General features: G+C 32.7%; 1 protein-coding gene, 1 long non-coding RNA gene and 1 pseudogene across 3 annotated transcripts; all 3 read left to right on the top strand.

The window, feature by feature from the left end:
- The first annotated feature begins 290 nt into the window (after positions 1–290).
- On the top strand, positions 291–6302 carry LOC110698052 (glutathione S-transferase U16-like). Its single transcript, XM_021875455.1, has 2 exons — positions 291–1836; positions 4918–6302. The coding sequence occupies exons 1-2, from the start codon at positions 1525–1527 to the stop codon at positions 5290–5292; spliced, it is 687 nt and encodes a 228-aa protein (XP_021731147.1). The 5' UTR covers positions 291–1524; the 3' UTR covers positions 5293–6302.
- A 10213-nt stretch (positions 6303–16515) lies between these two features.
- On the top strand, positions 16516–18431 carry LOC110698051. Of its 2 annotated transcripts, XR_002506647.1 has the most exons (4): positions 16516–16862; positions 17021–17719; positions 17823–17938; positions 18198–18431. It is a non-coding gene; the product is annotated as an uncharacterized LOC110698051 (long non-coding RNA). The 2 variants fall into 2 exon arrangements; XR_002506646.1 differs by having other exon boundaries at positions 16667–17719.
- Positions 18432–20565: 2134 nt separating this feature from the next.
- LOC110698050 lies at positions 20566–23628 on the top strand (annotated as a pseudogene).
- Positions 23629–24989: the final 1361 nt, after the last annotated feature.

Below are 24989 nucleotides of genomic sequence, written 5' to 3'. Positions count from 1 at the left end.
AAAATAGGGCAAAGATTATGCATGAGCTTAGTGTTGGTATATGTATTATTTATATCAACAGCACTTAGCAGTTTAGCACTTTGCACGTGCGCGCCGCAGATTGTAATTAACAGGTAAATTTTAATTACATATTTATTTAATTAATTTTTAAATAAATTTGTAATTAATAAGTTAATTATGATAATGGTGTCTGTTGGAGGATTAAGAAGATAAGATTTAAATAACTATATCTTCTTATCTAATCAGTTTTTCTATATATATAAACGTGATTGCTTTTCCCAAACTACATTCTTTTCTTCTCTTCTCTTTTATTTTTTCATAAAAACGTTCATTGAGTGTATATTGATTTTTGCAGTCATAAAACACTAGTATATTAGGGAAATCCCTGGAAGTATCTTTGCCATCTCCCAAGTGCAAATCTAGTGGGGGCAAATAATAATATTTTAAGGACAGTGATTCTTCACGTCCCTTTGATTATTTTCCTAATAGCTGATCCTTCCTTGATATATATGCATCTTTTACTGATTCTTTTCTGTTTCCATTGATTCTTGCATATCTTCTTTGTTCTTGTATCCTCTTGTCTCTTAGTCTGGACATTTCAACCGTTCATTTTTTATTACTACATGTAGGTAAATTGAGGATTCAAAGCGTCTTACGAAGTTGATGAAATTTACTCTGTATTTCTGTAATAAGTATTCATGTTATTTGACTAGCTAAGTTACTCTCAAATTCATCCCCAAATCTATCTATTATTGGCTAATGGCTACTATATGGACGCTTAGGTTATGACTTTATTGACAATTTCGACATATTTAAGATAAAAAAAAATCCTGAAATAAACTCAGGCCAAAAGTTTTGTCAAATAATTTCAAACAAAATCACTTATAAATTTGTTCAAAAAAAAAAAAAAAAAAAAAAAAAAAAAAAAAAAAAAAATTTATAAATAATTTCCGATATTTAAAGATAAAATAAGTGGAACAAAACAAAGCCTAGATCTACTATGCAGAATATGTGGAGTCAAGTAATCAAATTTTGACTTGAGCAATCAATTTTTTTTAAGAATCAAAAGTGGTTATCAAAATAATTTCTGATAGATTAAGCAATCAATTTTGACTTGAACAAATTTAATCATACACTTTTTGACTAAGTCTGATAGATTAAGCAATCAATTTTGACTTGAACAAATTTAATCATACACTTTTTGACTAAGTGATGAATTAAAAATGGTTTGAAGTTTCCATGAAGCTCCTATCCAAGGGAGCCTCAGTTCTTCATCATGAGGAACACTTTTGTTTCTCACAATGACATTTTGAAAAATAATGTGATGTTTTTCACTAGTGGGGATCGCCTATCAATTTTGGGTGGACCTCTCTACTCTTAACACATACTCTATGAGGAACAAAACTTGTTCCTCATAGTGAGGAATAGGGAATTACTCCTCCTATACCACACAATAACAATAATTTTGAAGAGAGATAATCTTCATTTTGATTAAAATCTTAAGATAAAGAAAAAAAATTGGAAATGGCAAAAGAGGTGAAATTGCTGGGATTTTGGCCAAGTCCATTTGCAATAAAACCAAAAATTGCACTTCACTTGAAATCAGTAGATTATGAATATATTGAAGAAACACTGCAATCTAAAAGTGATCTTTTACTTAAAACAAACCCTGTTTACAAAAAAATCCCTGTTCTTCTTCATCATAATAAGCCTATTTGTGAGTCTCTCAACATAGATGAGTACATTGATGAGGCCTTTCCATCTACTCCATCCATTCTCCCGGCTGAGCCTTATGATCGAGCCATCCAACGCTTTTGGGCTGCTTACATCGATGAGGTATTATTTCTTAATTTTGTGATCTACTACATTTTAATGGTTCGAATATCTTTTGTAGATGCATGATTTTCTATTAATGGATTGATTTTACTACTAAAAAAAAAAGTACTCCGTATATGTTTATGATCGTAACTCTTAAATGACTTTGCAAAATCTTGATACATTTTGATGATGCGGATGCATTCAACGTTTCCTTTCTTGGTCCGTTTCTTTAATGTTTCTTAGATTAGATTTTGGCTTACAAGTTTTTACCTTTCACTTGAAAGGGTTTTTCTTGTTTTAAGCATTAGGATTTTTATTTTGATTAGGAATTGTTTTGGTCTAGTGAGTTCCTATTTGAATTAGGACTTGTTTTTAGCAAAGTAAATTCCTAAGTGGATTAGGACTTGACTTTGGTTTTTAGGCGTGTCTAGGTGTTTTAGGAGGATTGAATAACCTAATCTAAGTTGAATTAAACTTAGTTAGTTTAGTCATATCCGAATTAGGAACTTGGGGATCAAGTTTCGGTTTTCTTAGGTTTTCTAGGTCAAATGGGATTCTAATTTAATTAGGATTAGTTTTCTAATTTGATTAGGTTTAGGATTAGTTTTGAGTCTATAAATAAAGGTTGTAAACTTCGAATTATACAAGTTTGTTTTGTTGATTAAAGCTTTATTGCTTGTTAATTTGGAACGTTTCTTTCCAAGTTTTCTTTGTGTTTGACGAGTGAAGTTAAACATAAAAACCCTTAGATTAGGCGAGTGAAACCTGATTTAAGAGAGGTTAGATTAATTAGTGAGTGAAGCTAATTCAAACTATCCTCAAAAAAAACCCCTAAATCACGAGATTAAGGTGAGTGAAGCCTTGAAATCAGATTTAGAACCCTTAGGCGAAAACAAACGAGTGAAGCTTGTTTAAACCTAAGACCAAACGAATCAAGAAACGCATCAAATGGTATCAGAGCTTTTGGTGTGATTATTGAGTCGTTATATCCTTATTCTTGAGCAATCAAGAATCAATTCGTGCTAGTTTCTTGGTTCTTGTTCTTCTCGGCGCAGATCTGGACCAGTTGGAAGTTTTAGGTTACTGCGAACTATATACTTGGTATTTTTCGGTGATTCTTTTTTGGTTGGATTCCTATTGGACTAAAATTATAGACTGTAAAATTTCGTGGTCATTGGATAAGTGACGCAAAATCTACAGCAACAAACATTCGAGGGAAGATTATTGATTGTGCGCAAATATGGTGAGCAAATCAACGGAAACTCACTTGCTTGAAAAGATGGCTTCTTTGATGGAACAAAACATTACTTTTATGAATCATATGAAAGGTCTTGAAGGGGATCATTATGATACATCTCAAGTGCTACTTGGTGAAGGCGTTTGTGCTTCTCTTAGTGCAAAAGATCTCGTTCCTTGTTATGATGTAACTTGAGGACAAGTTCGTTTTCAAGAGGGGGAGTATGATGCGGATGCATTCAACGTTTCCTTTCTTGGTCCGTTTCTTTAATGTTTCTTAGATTAGATTTTGGCTTACAAGTTTTTACCTTTCACTTGAAAGGGTTTTTCTTGTTTTAAGCATTAGGATTTTTATTTTGATTAGGAATTGTTTTGGTCTAGTGAGTTCCTATTTGAATTAGGACTTGTTTTTAGCAAAGTAAATTCCTAAGTGGATTAGGACTTGACTTTGGTTTTTAGGCGTGTCTAGGTGTTTTAGGAGGATTGAATAACCTAATCTAAGTTGAATTAAACTTAGTTAGTTTAGTCATATCCGAATTAGGAACTTGGGGATCAAGTTTCGGTTTTCTTAGGTTTTCTAGGTCAAATGGGATTCTAATTTAATTAGGATTAGTTTTCTAATTTGATTAGGTTTAGGATTAGTTTTGAGTCTATAAATAAAGGTTGTAAACTTCGAATTATACAAGTTTGTTTTGTTGATTAAAGCTTTATTGCTTGTTAATTTGGAACGTTTCTTTCCAAGTTTTCTTTGTGTTTGACGAGTGAAGTTAAACATAAAAACCCTTAGATTAGGCGAGTGAAACCTGATTTAAGAGAGGTTAGATTAATTAGTGAGTGAAGCTAATTCAAACTATCCTCAAAAAAAACCCCTAAATCACGAGATTAAGGTGAGTGAAGCCTTGAAATCAGATTTAGAACCCTTAGGCGAAAACAAACGAGTGAAGCTTGTTTAAACCTAAGACCAAACGAATCAAGAAACGCATCATTTGAGCATTAATCAAGTGACTCAACGGAGCTCAAAAGGAGTAAAGTTTTTTGTATGATTTGATTGTTTGGTTAGTGTTGATTAGGGGTGTTCATATCCGGGTAGTTGATAAATCGGCCCGTGTCCCGTACCCGAATTATCCAGGACGGGACACGGGTACCCGGATTCTATTTATTTATTTTTTTTAAAAAAATTTATACCTAAAATATGTTGTATTCTTTATGGGAAAATCTGCTATATATCTAATAAAAAGCATGCTGTATTTTTTTTAAGAAAAAAAAACTGCTGTAATTAAAAAAAAAACTGCTGTAATTTTTAAAAAAAAAAACCTGCTGTAATTTTTTTTTTAAAAAACTGCTGTAATTTAAAAAAAAAAAAGCCTGTTGTAATTTAAAAAAAAAAAAGTTCTGTAATTTTTTTTATAAAAAACTGCTGTAAAAACTGCTGTATTTTTTTTTTTTTTAAAAAAAAAAGCCTGCTGTAATTTTTTTTAAAAAAGCCTGCTGTAATTAAAAAAATAAAGTTCTGTAATTATAAAAAAAAAAACCTGCTGTAATTTTTTTTTAAAAAAGCCTGCTGTAATTTCAAAAAAAAAAAATCTGTAATTTTTTTTAACGGGTATCCAGGTACCCGAGTTTAGCAAAGCTTGTCCCATGTCCCGGCCCACGAAATTATTATTTTACCGGGACGGGAACCCGACACAAAAAAAACAGAAAATTTTGAAAATTTCCCGTCGGGTATTTTACGGGTCATCGAGAATTCGGGACGGGACAACCGGGTCGGGTTTTTTTTGAACACCCGTAGTGTTGATCAATATAGACAACTAACGTCTGTATTGCAAGTTAAATATTTATGTACATTTGTTACCAAACATGTAGTGGTTCCCAACATTTCGTGAAGTAGCCCTCGCACAAAGTGAGGAAGTAAGAGCAGCAGCAATAGAGAAAGTGAAAGAAGGGCTGTCATTGCTTGAGGATGCCTTTGTCAAATGCAGCAAAGGGAAGCCTTTTTTCAGCGGCGACAATATCGGGTACCTTGACATTGCCCTGGGGAGCTACTTAGGGTGGTTATACGTCTATGAAAAACTAAGCAACATTAACGCGCTCAACAAGGAAGAGACGCCTAGCCTCCTCACCTGGGCTGAGAGGTTTTCTGCTGCTGATGCTGTCAAAGATTACATCCCTGAGGTTGACAAGCTTATGGAGTTTGCCAAGATTATTATGCCTAGGTTCAAAGCAGCTGCTTCTAACTAAAGCTAGATGGCTATTATAAGAATAGTATTTCAGCTGGTTGATGATGATACATGCATGATATATGCTAGTTTAAATTATTCTATTTCCATAAATTTCTCCTAAACTAAACATGCACGAGTTTATTTATAATAATCATCGGTTTTTCATTTGACCTTTCATTTGTTTGGTTTAACCATGAAAATGGATAATTTAAACTAAACTAAACCTGACAAATGGGTTGTTCGGGTCGGGTACGGGTCGAGTCAATTTCAGATTGGGTCATTTCGGATCAGTTAACATTCGGGTCGGGTACGGGTCGGGTCATTTCAGGTTTCGAGTATGACTTGGGTCAGGTAACAGGTTAAGTTCGGTGCGTGTCAATTTCGGGTCGGGTATGTTCGGGTTAGACCATTTTCAGGTCAAGTATGTTCGGGTCATATTCGGGTCGGGTCAAAAACAGGTTTGGTCATGTTCGGGTTGTTCCATTTGTGGATCAAGCTCAATTCAATAATTTTATATTTTGTTATTGTTATAATAAAAACTATCAATTCGGTTTATGAGATTGCTATGGTTGAAGATGAACAATTTGAGTTATTTTTGACACTAGACATTTTTATTTCAATTATAAGATAATTTTAGTTCGGGACATTTCGGGTCTACTCGGGTCAATTTTGAGCATCAGGTTTGTTCGGGTCAAATATTTCTAGTCAATTTCGAGTCGGGTCAACATTCGGGTCGGGTCAGTTTAGGGGTCAGGTCAGGATCGGGTCAACTCCATTTTCGGGTTGGGTATGGGTCGGGTCGGGCCAATTTCAGGTCATGGGTCGAGTCATTCAGGTCGGGTGATCGGGTCTGGGTCAGGAATGCCAGGTCTAAACTAAACCCACTTTCTTACATTTTTGTTTGAGGTGGGTAAGTATAATTGTTACCTTATGTTTAAGAGAGGTAACAAATTAGTGAAAATCATGGATTACTGTTATTAGATAGTGGTAATTATTACTGAAACCTTCTAACTAAATACTTGATAATAATATGGTTTAATTTAATCTATTTCTAACTTAAAAATCCTTACTAAACATGCTCTTAGAGTGTTTGTAATAGAGAATATACACAATTACAAAAGATATTCTTTTTTGACACAAACAAACAATATTCTTCGACTATGAGAGAACATCCTATTGGAAAATCATTCACAAAATTTGAGTTAAGCATACTATTGGGACCTAAGTTTCACAATTTTTATCGTTTGGGACCTATCTTTTAATTTTGCATTGTTTGGGACCTCTATCCAAACTTCCGTCCAAGTTTGGTTAAAATAACCCACTTTTTTTAAAAAAAAAGTGGGCTCACATGAGTTAAAAACCCAAAAATAATACGGAGTACTTTTACTGTATTTGCAATTCTTTCGTGGGATTTGAGCATCTGTTGAACTTCTTCTAAAGTTGTTCAATATTCATCCTCTGTTAAAAATATTGATCTCTTACTAGCAATAAGCAAAGAATTCTATAGGTATACTACTTCTCCTTGTGTTTTTATTTCAAAAAAGCATATGAATTGATTTCCTTTTTAGTGGGTTTTGACTTAAAGGGATTAATTTTAGGGTTTTGATATTGAATTACAGAAAACGAAATTAAGGGTGTAAAAAATAAATTATTTGCATTTTCACTATCATTTTGCTTGGTAAATCGCAATGTTAATGTTTGTAATCTACAAATTATGTTTGATAATGGAGTACGGTTCAATGTTAAGGCCTTCATATACTTACGTAATTGAATTAATCTAAATGAATTGATTTACGGAGGAAAAATTAATGTATTAGCATTCCACTATATTAATCTTGTCAAAGTATTTCCAAATTGATATATATATATATATATATATATATATATATATATATATATATATATATATATATATATATATATATATATATATATATATATATATATATATATATATATCTATCTATCTAGGGGAGGGATGCGGAAAAATTAATGTATTAGCATTCCACTATATTAATCTTATATAAGAAGCCTACTTATATAAGAACCAATCTCAACCGTAGGATTAGATTGGGATGAGCGGTCAGGATTAAAACAAAATAAAAACCATCTTTCCTAAAAAAAACACGACCCTAACTTTCTCTCTCTTCAATTATCGTAGTAGTTCATGACTTTCTCTCTCCTCAAACTCCCAAAAATCTCCATAGAAGCTGCAATTTGAAGGATTTTCAACATTTTTCCTTCATTTTTTTGCATAAATTCAACATCAAGGATCATAAAATAAGTCAAATTGTTCAATAAAAGTACAAATTTTGGCGATAAAGTCTTAGATTTCGCAATTTTCAAATTCAGGTACATATTCCTTCGATTTCGTTAGATATTTATTGCTTATGTGCATTATATGTTCGAAAACATTGTTTTCGTCTATACATTGTTTTGGACATGTTATTTTGTTCTTCAATTTCAGTATATTTTTTTTGCAATTTCGTTAGATTTTTTTGATAATTTCATTGTGGACAGAGAAGGCGGCAGAGTATCAACGAGAAAATGAAAGCACTGCAAAAATTGATTCCCAACTCCAATAAGGTGCTACTAAAACTACTTATAATTATTAATTATTTTTCCATTTTATCAATGTTTTTTACTACAATATTTTATTTTATGGCAGACGGATATATAAGGCTTCAATGTTGGATGAAGCTATCGAATATTTAAAACAGCTTCAGCTGCAAGTTCATGTGTGTTATCTTACAAAATTTGAAGATTGTATATTTTATGCAGAGGATTTGAAATACAAGTACAATGTATTTCCTGTCGTCACTTAGTTTAATTGATTAGCATTATTATACTTCGTATCAATGTTCTAAATTACATGTTCGATTATGTTCATGATCATGTTCTAAATTTAAGCGTCGTATGTTCTAAATTTAGGTGTTGTATGTTGTAAAGATGTTATGGGCTGGGTGCGGTATGCAGAGGAAGTTCAGGGGAGATCCTTTGGTGTGATGTGTTCCAAAGCTTAGAAAAGTGGGAATCGAGGGTGGGGGAAGCCAAGGCTGTTTTCTAGGGGCTGCATATGGGGAAGGAGACTGAAATGAGGCGTTTGGTGGTGGAGAGTGATTGTCTAAGTGTTATCGAGGCACTACGCAACAAGTCAGAGACTCAGAGGTGTTGAGTTCCTTGCATTTGGTTTTAGATGATACTCCTTTGTTCCTCCACTTTTCATTTTCGGCCGTATTAGAGTATTAAAATAGATTAAGTAATTAAAAATCGGATGAAATATTAAAATTTTATGTTCTGAATTCTGATGCTTAGATTGGTCTTTTGTGAAAAAACGTGGAAATAATGTAACACATGATATGGCTTACTTCCAACCTCAGGAGCCTGGCAACGATCGTGGAACGATGTAAAAAATTTTAAACATAGGAAAAAAGAAACTTTAGAACATAAGTAGACTAAATTTAGAACATAGGAAAAAAAATTTAGCACATAGGTAAAAGAATATTTTAAACATAGGAAAAAAAAAACTTTAGAACATAGGTAGAAAAAATTTAGAACATGGGAAAAAATTAGAACATAGGTTGAAAAAATTTAGAACATAGGAAAAAAAAAAAAAAAAAAAAAAACTTAGAACATAAGTAGACTAAATTTAGAACATAGAAAAAAAAAATTAGAACATAGGTAAAAGAATATTTAGAACATATATATATATAAAAAAAATAAAAAAAATAAAAAATAAAAAAACTTTAGAACATAGATAGTAAAAATTTAGAACATAGGAAAAAAAAAATTTAGAACATAAGTAGACTGAATTTAGAATATAGGCAAAAGAATTTAGAACATAGGTAAAATAATATTTAGAATATAAAAAAAAAAAACTTCAGAACATAGGTATAAAAAATTTTGAACATAGGTTGAAAAAATTTAGAACATAGGAAAAAAAAACTCTAGAACATAAGTAGACTAATTTAGAACATAGGAAAAAAAAAATAAGAACATAGGTAAGAGAATATTTAGAACATAAAAAAAATAAAATAAAATAAAATAAAATAAACTTTAGAACATAGGTAGTAAAAATTTAGAACATAGGAAAAAAAAACTTTACAACATAAATAGACTAAATTTAAAACATAGGCAAAAGAATTTAGAACATAGGTAAAAGAATATTTTGAACATAGGAAAAAATTAGAATATAGATTAAAAAAATTTAGAATATAGGAAAAAAAATTAAAACTTTAGAACATAAGTAAACTAAATTTAGAACATAGGAAAAAAAAATTAGAACGTAGATAAAAGAATATTTAAAACATAAAAAAAAATAAAAAAAAAACAAAAAACTTTAGAACATAGGTAGTAAAAATTTATAACATAGGAAAAAAAAAACTTTACAACATAAGTAGACTAAATTTAGAACATAGGCAAAAGAATTTAGAACATAGGAAAAAAAACTTTAGAACATAGGTAGAAAAAATTTAGAACATAGGAATAAAAAACTTTAGAACATAAGTAGACTAAATTTAGAGCATAAGAAAAAAAAAATTAGAACATAAGTAGACTAAATTTAGAACATTGAAAAAAAAATTAAAACAAAAGTAGACTATATATATATCAAACTTTCTCTCACAAAGTACTCTAACATTAATATTTTGTCCTGTACTGCCAGTGAGTGGATCATTAAAATTCGTTGTCTTTTCCTCATTACACTTTACTGTTGCTGTTGATCTTGTCCCTTGCTCTTTTGTTTGTGCCTCCTCTCGTATACCCGAATAGGTGGTTGCTGGTGTGCGTCAACTCGTTCCATAGCAATATTCTGTTCAACAATTCCTATGTTCTAATTTTAGAACATTTGCAATAAATTTTAGAACAAATTCAGTAAAATTTAGAATATATGTTAAAACCTTTTAGCTCAATTGGCAGAGCACTATGCAAATGCATAGAAGATGTAGGTTCGATTCCTACATAGGTTAATTCTAAAAATAACTTTAAAAGGAAAATTAAATTAGCTCTAAGTTATATTTTGTACAAGAATAAATTGGTTGATATGATTAACGACTATGGAAACTTTGTTACAACTTAACTCACATACAAACTCTTGTCTCCACACTATGAAAATGAACCTACGTGGGATTTGAACCCACATCTTTTGTGCATTTGCACGATACTCTACCCGTTGAGCTAGTAGGCTAATGTATATAAAGCATTTAAACTAAAAAAATTACTAAAAAGATAGACATTAGGTTAGCTTATACTGTCATTAGCAATCCTTTAGTACACATTTTGGGAGGACAAAGACTATCCCATGTTAAGACTAATGCTAACCAAGCAAGTTTTGACAAAAATATGACTAACAATAAAGGGTAATGCTTAAATTAGAAAGTATACTCATAATCGATATGCATATCATGTGAGGTTGTTTGAGAAGAGTATACCTGTAGTACTCACATGATATGCATAGTGATGATATAGTATGCCAAAGTGTGCAAGTAATCAAAGTCATATTCTATTTTCAAGCCTATTTACAAATGGTACACTACAGGCCAATAAATTTTATAGAGAGAATGAGTATAGGCCAATCAAAGTCATATTCTACTTTGTGTTCTAAATTATGCACTTATTATCTTGTCAAAAAAAAAACTATGCACTTATTATAATAATTACCCCAAGCATCCACATGTCTACATCTCCATCATCAAAATTCCCCCAAGTAGAACCCATATACAAGAATAAAATTTGGAACAAGAAACCAACCAGGCAACTCTCAAGTAATCAATAGGATACTGACTTGTCAAAGTCTCAAGTAATGAGCATTCATCAGTTACCACTTTCTAACACTACAAATTTTGTAATCCACATTATTAGAGTACTATTTTTAATTCGCACATTCTTTCATCAATTCCTATGAAATCACTTTATATCGTAGAGCTTATATTTACATAGTAATCAATAATTTCCACACTTTAAAAACGACATATAAATATCATAAGCAAGACACGACTGACGACTCTGTATGTATACATCAGATAACCCAAGTTCAATGACGAAATCAAGTTATCTTGAATGACAGGCTGCAGCATGCAAATTGATCATATATCAGCCATTCTCATTTTCATAAATACAAGTATAAAATAGAGACATGTGATGAGTTGTGGCAGCCTGGTAAGGGACATTCTGCTTAAAACAGTAGCAGGCACAATATAACACAACACCAGAAGAAAAAATTTACTTGAAAGTGGTTCCAGCACTTAGTACTTCACACTTTTTTCATTCTTGATACAAGTCACTTGAAAGAATATAGGCAACTAATATAGCCAACACCAAGTGCAACATAACATGTACAATATAAAGTTTAGGATATTTACTTTATAGTTTAGACTTTAGAACATAAGAACATATGCACAAATTATTCAGAACATGATCAATTATTCCAAAAATATATATTCTGCTTCACCACCAAAATTAGCTAGGATAACACAAAAGGAAAAAACTTCATTTATAAGAATAACTGGAAACTTCCATCACCTATAAAGCAAGGACCCTCTTATTGGGAAAATCTTGTGTATAATCAAGAGTAGCGCCAACCAACCACCCAATAGATCATGAAAATGCTATCACTAACAATTAAGAACACAACAAGAGCGTATAACTAATTTAGAACATGCTGAAAAGTAGTTTGGAACACGCTAAGCTTATTTACAAATCACAGAAGTCATTTCATTCGTTTAGAAATTACATAATTAGTTGCAAAAAATAACAGACACATCACATTTTGTACAAAAAAACAGTAAATCATCAAAAATTGATTCAAAAAATTGGCAAAAAAAATTATAAATGAAGCAAAAAAAATTAGCATATAATCAAACACAATATCAAAAATCAAAAACTCTGGAAAGATCAATTCGAAATTGACGAATCTATAATCAATTGTTTGAATTAGAAGAAAAAAAAAATCAAAAATTGCGAAATTCTGCTAAGATCTGTTCGAAATTGACTGGAAAAAAACCAAAAAAAATCGAACAAAATACAAGGAAACTAAATCGAAAATATTAAAAACGAACACATTAATTCAATAAAAGTAAGAATAGAAATTATAAAAGTTGAATGACAAACCTTAATTTCTTGAAGAATTTCATGAACTTGCGTTGATTGAGAGGATTTGCAGCAAGAATTATGAGAAGAGTGAAGAGAGAGAGACCTGTAACGTATTATGAGTGAAGGAGGAGAAAGATCTAGAGGGGTAAGGGTGCAGCTGAAATTACCAAAGTGCCATTACTAATCTATTCATTTTGGGCGGTAAGATCTATTCAAATCTCACGGTCCAGATTAGTTCTTATATATAATGGGATTTTATATAGAGGAGGGTTCTTATCTATATATATATATATATATATATATATATATATATATATATATATATATATATATATATATATATATATATAGGAATAGGATCATGTAAAAACAAGTGTTTAAATAAAAACTGAAAACTTTTAATCTCAGCCGTTCATCAAATTGTATGGCTGAGATTTCTTTCCTCTTATATTCAGACATGAATTTCTCTGTCTAAATTTCACATTATTTTCTCTCTCCTCTTTCGTACTTTCTCTCTCTTCAACCAGCTTCTCTGTTACTCTCTCTACTATGTTGCATCAAATTATGGCGAAAAATCTCTAGATATCACAATCAGGTATGATTATATTCGACAATTTGTTTGTCTTTTCACGAATTTTCAGCGATTTTTGTGATTTGATATTTGCGTTTTTTCTGTTTGATTTTCATGAATTTTGCATGAGTTCGATTTTTTCTGATTTGATTTTAAGAGTTTCGCATGGAGTTTGATTTTTTTTTAGTTCGATTTTTGCAAATACAGGCTTCGATTTTTGCTTATTTTTGCGGATCTATAGTTCTATTATAGATTTCGAATTTCAGAGATTTAGTGTTCAAATTAGTGTTTGATTTTAGCTGATTTTACATAAAGTATGAAGAATGCTTCCTGGTTTAAGATACTGAATTTGATTCTATATGTCTGACTTTTGGTGTTGAGCAGACTGCTTAAGCGACTAACCCAGGAGCTACAGACATCTGGGGTGGATTTGTCACAGGCTAACATCTCAGTTCAACTTGATGTTGGGAAGGGAGGAAATAGTGGCTCAAATGCTATTGCCCCCACTATAGAGGTTGGTTCTGAGTTTCTTTTTCTTCTATTTGTTTCTTTTTTCTGAAACTTGGAGCTAACTGCTTGATAGATTGCTTCTGATCATGCTAAATCGACATCTACATGACTTTCTTGACTGTTGAAACGTGTACTTCTAGTCTGACATATGTGCATGGCTAATTTGACTTTGTACTGGATTTTGCTTCAAAATTTCTGAATTAAGCCTGTTTTGAACTTGAATCAAGGTAGCCAGAATTCGAGGATTTGGATACCTTAGCTCAAACATCATGAATAATTATGGGCAGAATTCAAATAGAATATTGTATTACTTAAATATGAGCAGAATTCAAATATAATATACAGATCAAATCTAGACATTTTCCAATTGCCTTGTACTATAAGAGAATACGAGCTGAGCTCAATCTAATATGTGTTTTCTATCTAAATTTTGGAGTCATAAATGAATGAAGAACTACATTTTGAGGTTCCACCACATGTATCTTCTTGTTTTATTTACTATGACTATCTGCTAACATAATTTGGATTAATAATTATTCTGTCTAAGCTCTGTATGAAGTTCCTAGAATTCATGAGCATGCAAGTTGCTATTTATGTATAGAAAATGTATTAGCTAATCATTATTTTTATGCAGACTACTTATGTTTTAGGATATCTTATTATCTACTCATGTCATCAGATGATCAGATTATTTAAGTTTAGAGCAATCTAGTTTAAATCTTTACCTTATGCTCTTACACTTAGTTTTGACACCTTTTTGTGTGGTCAGATTATTTTATTGCTAGCATTAGCTCTTGAATATCTGTTTAATAGCATCTGTGATCTTGTCTAGCTAATATGGAATTGATGACACGCATGATTTTTATTCTACTGAATGCTATTTTATATTAGTTAAACTATAATGATTATTTGTCAAATCTAATTGTTGGTTGCTATGTAGTACTTGAAATTATGTATGGCATGTACTCTTTGCTGAATATATGCATTTGAAGTGAAAATTAAGTTTAGACAGTTGGTAGCTCTGAGTTTTATTTTGAGTTTGATTTTATCTTCCACTGAGTTTCTATTCAGAAGTACAAAACCAGCTACATTTCTTCTCTTGTATAGTTAAATTGCTTAGCTTTGATCTGACTAATAGTTATGGGTGATACAAACACTTACTGACTCGAGTGCTCTTGTTCCCCTGGATCCTTTTAAGTTTTGCCCGAAGTTCCCGTACATATCTGCTCACTCTAAATCAACAAAAACATCAACCATGTTATATTTAAAGGTTCCAAGTCTAGTACTGTGTTAGAATTTTTTGGCCTAGCTGCTAACTGCCTGTTTATTGTTGTTTTATAGCACTCCTAACTTCCAAGTCAATTGGTATTTTATATATACTGGAGCAACTGCAGACTTAATTGTTATGTTTCATGCTATATCATATGCGAATCAATTTTAATGATTTGGATAATACGTTAATTCTATAAGTGCATGCTAGATTACTAGATATCCTAAATTTTGTTATTATCTCTGCCTTGCTTTTGTTTTTTGCTTTTAAATGTAAAACACGGTAATTATTTGCTTATTTCAATAATTTCTTAATTGTCTACAATTTATAATATCTGATTCAAAAGCTTGCTTTGACAGACTGTTCGAAGCTGAAAGTTGATTCGTTGGAATCGGATAGCTTATGGTTCTTGGAAGAATCACAATTTGGCTATTACAAAATTATCTGATGACAAGCAGGAGCAGGAGAAGTTATCTGATGACAAGGAGAAGAAGGAAAAGTTATTTGATGATAGTTACCTTATTTTTGTAAATAGTGACTTCTATATAAATGTGGTCAATGTTGTCAAAATTGATATAATTACCTTATTTTTATATATAGTGACCTTCGTTATTTTTATATATAGTGCCCTCTGAATAAATGTGGTCAAAATTGATATAGTTACCTTATTTTTGTATATAGTGACCTTTATGTAAATGTGGTCAAAATTGATATAATTACCCTATTTTTGTATATAGTGACCTCTAAGTAAATATTGTAAAAATTGATATAGTTACCTTATTTTTATATATAGTGACCTTGGTGTAAATGTCATCAAAATTAATATAACTTGATATAATTACCTTATTTTTGTATATAGTGATCTCTGGGTTGTTTCACACCATCAGATTATCTAGTGAACATTCAATGGCTAAGATTGCTTGTTTTTAGTTTTCACCATAAGCTCTGTTTTTAGCGGAACCTCCCCGTATATATATATATATATGTGTGTGTGTGTGTTGTAGGTGTTGTATGGATCTCAAACCATGCATTGTAATTCACCATGGTGGACAATGGAAAAATCTGCCACCATTAAAGTATGTTGGAGGAAGGGTGAGTATTCAAGAGCATTTGCCAGATAATTTTGATGCTTATTATTTAAAAGGTATGATCAGAGGTTTGGGGTATGATAATTTCATCAAGTTACATTACTGTGATCCTAGTAAAGAAATAGGAATAAATGAAGGGGTTCGGTTTTTGGGTTACGGTGGTAATACATTTGATACTTTCTTGAACTTTTTCGTAGAATACATAGTACATTTATTCATTGAACATGAAAGTATTGATGATGATACAAATTGTGTTGAGGTGATTGATCATTATGTTAATAAAGAAACGTTGTGTGATTTTGTAAGCACCGAAAACGATCCTCTAATTGATGAATTGTGTGATGATATCAATGAAGTTGAGCATTATGATGAGCAAAGAGATGTAGTGGGGTTCGGGAAGGGGCAACCCAAGTTAGGTATGCAGTAAGTCTTGGAAAGAAAGTGTAGTTGCAATGCGTGGCAAATAAGTGGAGTCCCTTGTAACCATGCTATCGCAGCTATTTGGAAGGCCGGTGAGCATCCAGAACATTAAGTTGCCTCTTGCTTCACGAAGGGAACCTATTTGAAGGCGTATGAGTTTTCTTTAGAACCCTTGAACGGTCCCCAACAATGGCCTGCATCCCAATATGATCCTATACAGGCTCCGATCCATTGGTTAAGAAAATTAATCACCGACCCATCGTCAAAAGATAACCGTCATAGGGTGAGGTTGATGGAAGCATGAGATTGAGCAAGAAAGGGAGTATTTTTCGGTGGAGCCACCCCAGCTACTCTTCACGAGTAACGTTCTTTGTTTCTCTAGTGGCATTTTGGAGATTATTTGCATCTTTGGCTGCTGAGTGGACAAACGTGGGGATATGCTTTAGTGGCATTTTGGATGCTTAGTTGGCAATTTTTGCTAAGTATTTGTGATGGCGTTAAAAGTTAAACAAATGATTGCTTCTGGGAGTAAACCCAGGAAATACACAATTCCTACTCTCTATCCAAGGTGATTCCAGATCTGGCTTTGCTTCTGGTTTGAGGAGATTTTCAGATTTAATTATAGGTGAATTGAAGTAGAGGTTAGTCAATTTGTTTCATTACCCTCGTTTATCTGGTCTAAGGTTCTTTTTTGTGGGTTGTAATCATGTGTGAGTTGCGAAAGGAGTTTATTTTTTTTAGTAATTGAACTTAAATTTATGATATACTCATGTGGTTTAAGTTGTTTCTTGTGATTTAGGTGAATCTTCAGTTCGTATTGATTCTTGCGTAAAATATTGCAATTACTGCTTTGTGAAAATTGGTTGGTATGTTTGCGAAAATTGAAATTAAATTGCTGAAATTCAATTTTTGTTTCAATTGTTGAAATTCCTCCGCTTTACAATCTCCGATCTCCAACCTGCAAAATGTTCGAGTCCTCTCTATCTCTTCGAATTCGTTTATCTGCAAAACTCAGATTTCGTTTTTTTTTTTTTCGATTTTCTGTAATCTTATGCTGTAATCGTTAATAACTCCGTCAAGGTCCGTCCACAAATCACCCCACGTGAAAACAGTTGGCAATCTCTAGTACACATCACATGACAGCATTACACCCTAAAATGACTTTTTTGCCCCCAAGAGAAACAAGTTTGTTAATCAATAGGAGAAACAAGAAATTACCCTTTTCGGTGTAGTAATTGTAGACAAGAAGGTCATAACAAAAGAAGGTGTAAAAAACCTTCTGTTGCTAACAAAGAAGGTCCATCAGCACATCCCTTTAACGATCCATTTCAATCTTTACAACAAAGGCAGCGGGAGCAAAAAAAGAAGCAAGAGCAAAATAAGACGGCACGAGATCTTCCAACTCAAGAGTCACAAGCTCCGGTATCAAGGCATCATAAGGGACATGGTCTTTATAACTACTATCCAGATGGATTTCAAAGACAAGCTCTAGTAACTAGTAAGATGTTGATTTAGTTTTCTTGTATAAGCCATGTTATTATATTATATTAATCATTACATGATCGAATACCCTGATGTTAATTTCTCAATATTATTAACAGTCTAAATACACAATTGATATGCAAGCAAGCACTCCATCAAGCATGACAACTCAGTATCATCAAGCAAAATAGGGAATCAATTTCAAGAAAGGGTGAAGATGTTTCACCATAGTCAGGTATGTACCTAACCAAATTATTTCCCTTTATTTTATTTATTTATTTTTTTTATTACATGCATCTAGGTATTAGTGATAGATCTTTGGGTTACATTATTTGCAGCAAAATGGGGGAAATCATCTTGGAATCTTGTTAAATATTACATCTATTTGCATTGCTTGGTGTACATATATATTGTTGGGTATAATAATTGTACTTATAGTAACGATACTTGTGAACCTCATCAACAGATTTTAATTATTAATTTAATTTTTGTAGGGATTTTGAGCTGTTGAACATGAGTTTTTGGTATTAACAACAAGTTGATGGGTTTAGGCAGGAAAATACAGGAGTATATTATTGGCTAGTATTGTGGATTTGTGGCAGTATTGTTTTTGTTTAATGTAAAAAACAATTTATTTATTTTCTTTTGGTTTTTTTTTTTATTATTTTTTTGGCAAGGATGTTGAATTATTTCTCCTTTTATGAATAGTTAATTATCCCTTGGGTTTACCTTTGATTAAAGTAACAGAAGTTTGGATAGAGGTCCCAAACAATGCAAAATTAAAAGATAGGTCCCAAACGATAAAAATTATGAAACTTAGGTCCCGATTGTATGCTTAACTCCACAAAATTTGGATGTTTTTATGCGACAAAGATTTTCGTAAGACTTCATATCACAAGCGGAGCCAGTATAAAATGGTTTAACAATTAATTTGCGTTTTAACGGTCTAAACCGTAAATCGCATCAAATTTTGGTTCGCGATGCGATTTGGTCTAAATTGTTTTGAAAACCACACCAAACCATAATCCACAGGTTGGTCATTTTCAAAAATCACATTGCAAATTTCAAACCGCAAATAGTTTTGCGGTTTGGTGCAGTCTATGCTGCACTCTGTACAACCATATACATGGGGATGAGTATATGAACTTATGACCTATTAATCTATTATCTCTAGATTCTTAGTCTTAACTACTAAGCCAATACCTCGTTGATAACTATGTGTTGTTGGCTTAAACACAATGTATAATTTTATAATATTGTTTTTGAAATTAGACAATTAATGATATAATATTCCATAGTTAAAATTGTGCACGGACTACTGTAGGGGTACTTATCGAGCGAGTTGATCACGAGCTGAGGGTGCTCGACTCGACTCGAAAACTTTTTACATGTGCTTAACTCGTGCTCGCTGAAATTTCGAGCCAATAAAACGTGCTCGCCTTGTGCTCGTTAAAGTTTCAAGTCAAGTCGAGTAACTCACGATCTGCTCGTTAAAGTTTTGACCCTTCTATAATTATATGCCTGTATTTTTTTTGTTCACTTTATATTGTTTTCTTTTTTTATAGTAGTGTATTTATTATTAAAGATTTACTCTTTCTTTTTTGATAATATAAATTAACACTTATTTAAGTGTCAAATTTGTTTAAACATGGTAACTTTATTTTGTTTGTAAATTTTATATTAATAAAATATATTATCAAGTTGCTCACAAGCTTATCGAGTCGAGTTAGAGCTTGTTCAACTCGTGCTCGTTAACATCTCGGGTCGAGTCGAGTTTTGACCGAGCGTTGACCGAGTCGAGTTCAAGTTGCGCACGAGCTGCTCAACTCAATTAGCACTCCTAGACTAGTGCCTCACTCAAGCTATGAATAGTGGAAAATGATGGTAAAAAAAAACATACTTCCTCCGTTCTTTTATTATTACACTATATAAGTTGGGCACACATTTTTTGGTAGTGGGAAGAAGGAAGAGAGAGAAAGGTAAAAGTACAAAATTATCCATATGATGTAAACATAAACTAAATAATCAAGTGGTAAAAGTAAGGGTACATTAGGTATTTGTAGTGTGAACACAATTTTTTTTTTCTTAAAATGGATATGGTGCAATATTTGTGAAATTTTCTTAAAAGCCAAGTGGTGCAATAATTAAAAAACGGAGAAAGTATATGGTTGGAATTCTCCTTCACATATATACACATATTTTCCTCTATATATATCAAAAAACTTTTTGTATAAACCTGGTTTACAATAAATTTAATGTACATCGAGTAGTGTCCGGGAAACTTTTAGCGAATTTAGGGTAACTTTTAACAAATTTAGGGTAACTTTTAGCCTTTTTGGGGTACTTTAAAATCTATGTGGTTTTAACATAATTAAGCACAAGGATAAGTTTTATAAAGGTAATATAATTATCACAAATTCTTATATGTGGTTGGCCACACAGTGTAGCCAGCCATCATTGGGGTTATTTCGTTAGTGTAATAGTGGTTACTTGGTCATTGTTACAGGGGTTACTTCGTCAGTGTTATAGGGTTACTCGGTCAGCCTTAACAGGGGTTGCTCGCACGGTCAATGTTACAAGGGTTACTTTGTTCTTTTATAAGTGGTCACACACTTACACGGTGTGGCCAGCCACACACAAGACGGGCTGTATAATCTTTATTTAATTTTCATTCGCTATGATTTGATTTTAAGTTATGTATAACTTTAAACCTATGTAACTTTTATATATTAGGGTAACTTTTATTTATTTTATGGTACCTTTTGATCATTTTAGGGAAACTTTACAACGGATGTATTTATTATATACCCGATTTTCTAAAAAGTTTGTCATATATGTTTCGTATGATATCTATTATCTACTACATATCTGGCCTTATCATTTATCAATGAAGAGAGAAACACTTGTATAGTTGTATTTGTTTTGTTGTGTAAGAGCAAAGAAAAAATGGCAGAGGTGAAGGTGATAGGATTTTGGCCAAGCCCATTTGTTATGAGGCCAAGGATTGCCCTCCACATGAAATCAGTAGAATCCGAATATATTGAAGATACTTTGCAACCAAAAAGTGAGCTTTTGCTTAAGTCAAATCCCTGTTCTTCTTCACAATGATAAGCCAATTTGTGAGTCTCTCATCATTGTTGAGTACATTGATGAGGCCTTTCCATCCGGTCCATCCATCCTCCCTTCCGACCCTTATGATCGTGCCATCCAACGCTTTTGGGCCGCTTACATCGATGATAAGGTATTATATCTTATTGGAAAGTTTTATATGGTAGCCTTATGTTTTGAAATTATTAGCATCGGTGGGAATTTCTTACTCATTAGATTTTTTTTTTTTTTTTTATGATTAGAAAATACCTTTTTGAACTTATTTCACAAAAATAATTAGAAAACTGTCAAATTTTATCAAATTAAAATGGAAGAAGGGTTGGAAATTAGGATGCAATACTAATCTGAGACCGAATGAGTTGGATAAAAGATGAGTAGGGGTGGAAGTTAGAAGATATATCATATATATACCCTCCATTTCTTTTTCATCTTCTTGTTTTGATTGTACACACGTGTTCATACACATTTTTTTTACCATTAATATCTCTAATCTTGCATAGTAAGTTATTGATATTCTTAAAGCATCAAATAAGACCTCTCATTATTATGGATTTTCTAATATATAGGAATTAATAATTTAAAAGATTTTCTCAAATTGTATATAGTTGGAAGACTTCAAATAAGAACATAAAAAAAGGAACATGTAAGTATTGATGTTTAAGGGGAAATTGTGGTTAAGATAAGAGGTAGGGTGGGTCGTGTGATAGAGTATATAAAACATATTCCTAGACCTCAACCATCAGCTTAAACTTTTGGTTGAGATAGTTCACTAATAGGGTGGGTCTGCATTTTGTCACAATAAGTTCACAAATTAAAGTGATTTTTTAGAAAACAACCTGGCTAATTATTCACAAATTTACATGACAATTCTATAGTAACTAGGGATTCCAATGCGCGCGATATGGCTAGCCTTTTTGAGAAGGATTATTACCAATGGCTATGATGTCCTATGCTTGTTTGCGTAATATTTTATTTAAACTATTTGATTTGGATGTTATGTAGTTCTGCAATGCTCAAAACTTTAGTTGAGCTACTTTGATTTATTTAGTGGTTAAATGGTAAAAAGATATTGAGTTTGATCTAGAAATATAAATATCTAATAATTCTAAACAGGAAAATTAAAACAAAAAGAAATAAAAAGAGTAAAAAATAACTTTAAATATTGAAATAAACCTAACTTATTAAAAAAATTCAGGGAATTCAAGAGACAATATTAAGACTTTTGAAATCAAATGGGGACAATTATGTAAAAAAACATTCTAGGGATATAAATGTCCATGCACCATTCATAAGTTTGGGTATTCTTTATTACGTGCAACAAATGTTTTTCTTTTCATTTTTAGTAACTTTTTTCCAACAAATTGCTACAATGCCCTTACCTAAAAATTTATAACACAATTACATACTTATAACAAAATCAGTTAAAAACTAATCCAATGTAACTAATCACAAAAAAAATTCAAAAATCATCGAATTTTCAACTCATCATCTACATATCTCCCCCAATGACTCTCTCTCCTCCTCCATCTTCAAATTTCTTCACCTTTCTTCATCATCCTATTACCTTTCACTCTCCTCCTTCAACCCATTCTCATGAATTGAAGAAGAAGAAGAAGAAGAGACCATCCTTAGTGTTTCGATTCCAGATCTGAGTTCGTAGGTTGTCTGGGTCGTACGTGGTCTGGGTTCGTGCGCGATCTAGGTTCGTGGGTGGTCTAGGTTCTTGTGGTCGTGGGTTTCGACGTTTAGTGCGTGGTCTGGGTTCGTGGGGTCGTGGGCTGGTGGGTTTTGGTGGTCAGGGTTCGCGGGCTGGTGGCCGTGGTGGGTTTCGGTGGTCTGGGTTTGTGGGTTGTTGGGTTTCAGTGGTCTGGGTTTGTGGGTTGGTGGGTTTCGGTTGTTTGGGTTTGTGGGATGGTGAGCTTCATGGGGATTGCGTAGGTGGGCGTGGGTGTTGGTGGTTCGTGGGGTGGAGTGGTGGTTCTGCGCCGTCGTGAGTGGTGGTAATTCTCCTCTGCTTAATTGTGTTTTTTTTTTTTCTAATTTGGATCAATTATCCGTTCTCTCTCCTCTTACTTTTCAATAATCTTGTTTAAAATTTTTTGTCTAAGAGTCCGCAAAAAGTAGGTTTGTTGCACATAATTGTGGGTGGAGGGAGTACAACTAATGTGTGCGTTGCAAATTAAATGTTAATGTTAATGGTGTTACAAAAATATGCAGTGGTTCCCAACATTTCGTGAACTACTCTACTCACAAAGTGATGAGGAAGTAAACGTAGCAACTATAGAGAAAGTGAAAGAAGGGTTGGCATTGTTTGAAGATGCCTTTGTGAAATGCAGCAAAGGGAAGCCCTTCTTCAGTGGTGACAAAATTGGATACCTTGACATTGCCTTGGGGAGCTTTATAGGGTGGTTGCGCGCGGTTGCAAAGATGTGCAACATCGTCGAGTTTCTAAATGAGGAGACACCTAACCTCTTCACTTGGTCTGAGAGGTTTTGTGCAGATGATGCTGTCAAGGATTATATGCCTGAGACTGACAAGCTTATGGAGTTTGGAAGATTGATAAAAGCTAAGTTCAAAGCAGAAGCTGCTAGCCAAAATTAAATGGTATGCATAGTTATTGTGATTATAAAGAGACCTTATGAATTATGATGCTATTTTTAAATTGCAACAAATATTGTACTTTGGGTTTTTTTGCACAATATACACACTTCGTCGTAAAAATTCTCTTGTATGAATCGAGATTACTTTGCTATAAGCAATGGACGATTGTTTTGAGTTAAGAGTACACTAAAATATGTTGGAACCATATCAAAATCACCCATATCGAGAGTTTAGTATAAGATTATGTTGTGGCATACTCTACATCTTTGTCTTTGGATTTGCTTCAAGTTATAAAAATAAGGGAAACTCTACAAGGTGACCTCCAGGTTTCACTTTTTCTACGTGGAAGGTTAACTTGTTTCCAACTCTCTCAAGTGGCACTCTTTTTTGCAAAATTAAGTGTAGTGTCCTTTTTTTGGTTTTATAGCTAACTTTCATAATTAAAATAGTTAACTTAAGGTTTTTTAGTTTAAATTAATTAAATTATATTTTAAAATAATAAATTAAAAAAAAGTACAAAAAAAACATAAAAATTCCCAAAAATTCTCAGCCACCCCGTAAACCCTAACCTTGCCGGAATTCGGCCAGCCACCAACTCCCGACCACCAAAACCACCACTCAGCCCAACCCCCGACCACCGAAACCACCAAAACTGGCCGGTCGGCCATCCATAACTCCACCTGACCTTGCCCCGACCTCCAAAACCGCCACCCTGATCCCCAAAACAACTACGAAACCACCGCCACCGCAAAACCCTAAATTTGTAGTTGTTTTGGGGATCGGGGTTGCGGTTTTGGGGGTCGGGGCTAGGTCAGGTGGGGTTGTGGAAGGTCGGCCGGCAAGTTTTGATGGTTTCGGTGGTCGGGGGTTGGGCTGGGAGGTGGTTTCGGTGGTCGGGGGTTGGATGGGAGGTGGTTTTGGAGGTCGGGAGTTGGCTGGGAGGTAGTTTCAGTGGTCAGGAGTTGGCTGGGAGGAGGTTTGGTGGTCGGGAGTTGGTGGCTGGTCGAATTCTAGCAAGATTAGGGTTTGCGGGGTGGCTGGGAATTTTTTTGTACTTTTTTTTGTTTTTTTTTTTATTATTTTAAAATATAATTTAATTAATTTTTAAACTAAAAAACCTTAGGTTAACCATTTTAATTATAAAAGTTATCCATAAAACCAAAAAAAGGATACCGCACTTAATTTTGCAAAATCAGAGTGCCACTTGAGAAAGTTGGAAAAATAGTTTGTCTTCCATGTAAAAAAAGTGAAACCTAGAGGCCACCATGTAGAATTTCCCTAAAAATAAAAATAAAAATAAAAAACCTATGTCAAAGACTCAAGACGCAAAAAATTAATGACTTGTAAACAAATAAGTATTGGGTTCTAAAAAACATAAAATAAAGGGGTTCAATCTTATTGACAATTTAAGCATTAATAAGTTTAAATAAATTTAGATACTACCTTCATTTCATATTATTTGCAATTTTAGAATATTTTATATCTCACAAATAATACCTTAAAGTTGCAAATATAATATGAAGCAAAGGTAATAAGATAATTTAACTTCAGATAATTTCAAAGGGCAAGAAAAACCC

This window comes from Chenopodium quinoa, unplaced genomic scaffold (assembly GCF_001683475.1).
Source record: "Chenopodium quinoa cultivar QQ74 unplaced genomic scaffold, ASM168347v1, whole genome shotgun sequence".
Taxonomy (NCBI): Eukaryota; Viridiplantae; Streptophyta; class Magnoliopsida; order Caryophyllales; family Amaranthaceae; genus Chenopodium; species Chenopodium quinoa.
The sequence above is the reverse complement of the archived record's forward strand: the minus strand, read 5'-3'. Positions and strand labels throughout refer to the sequence as shown.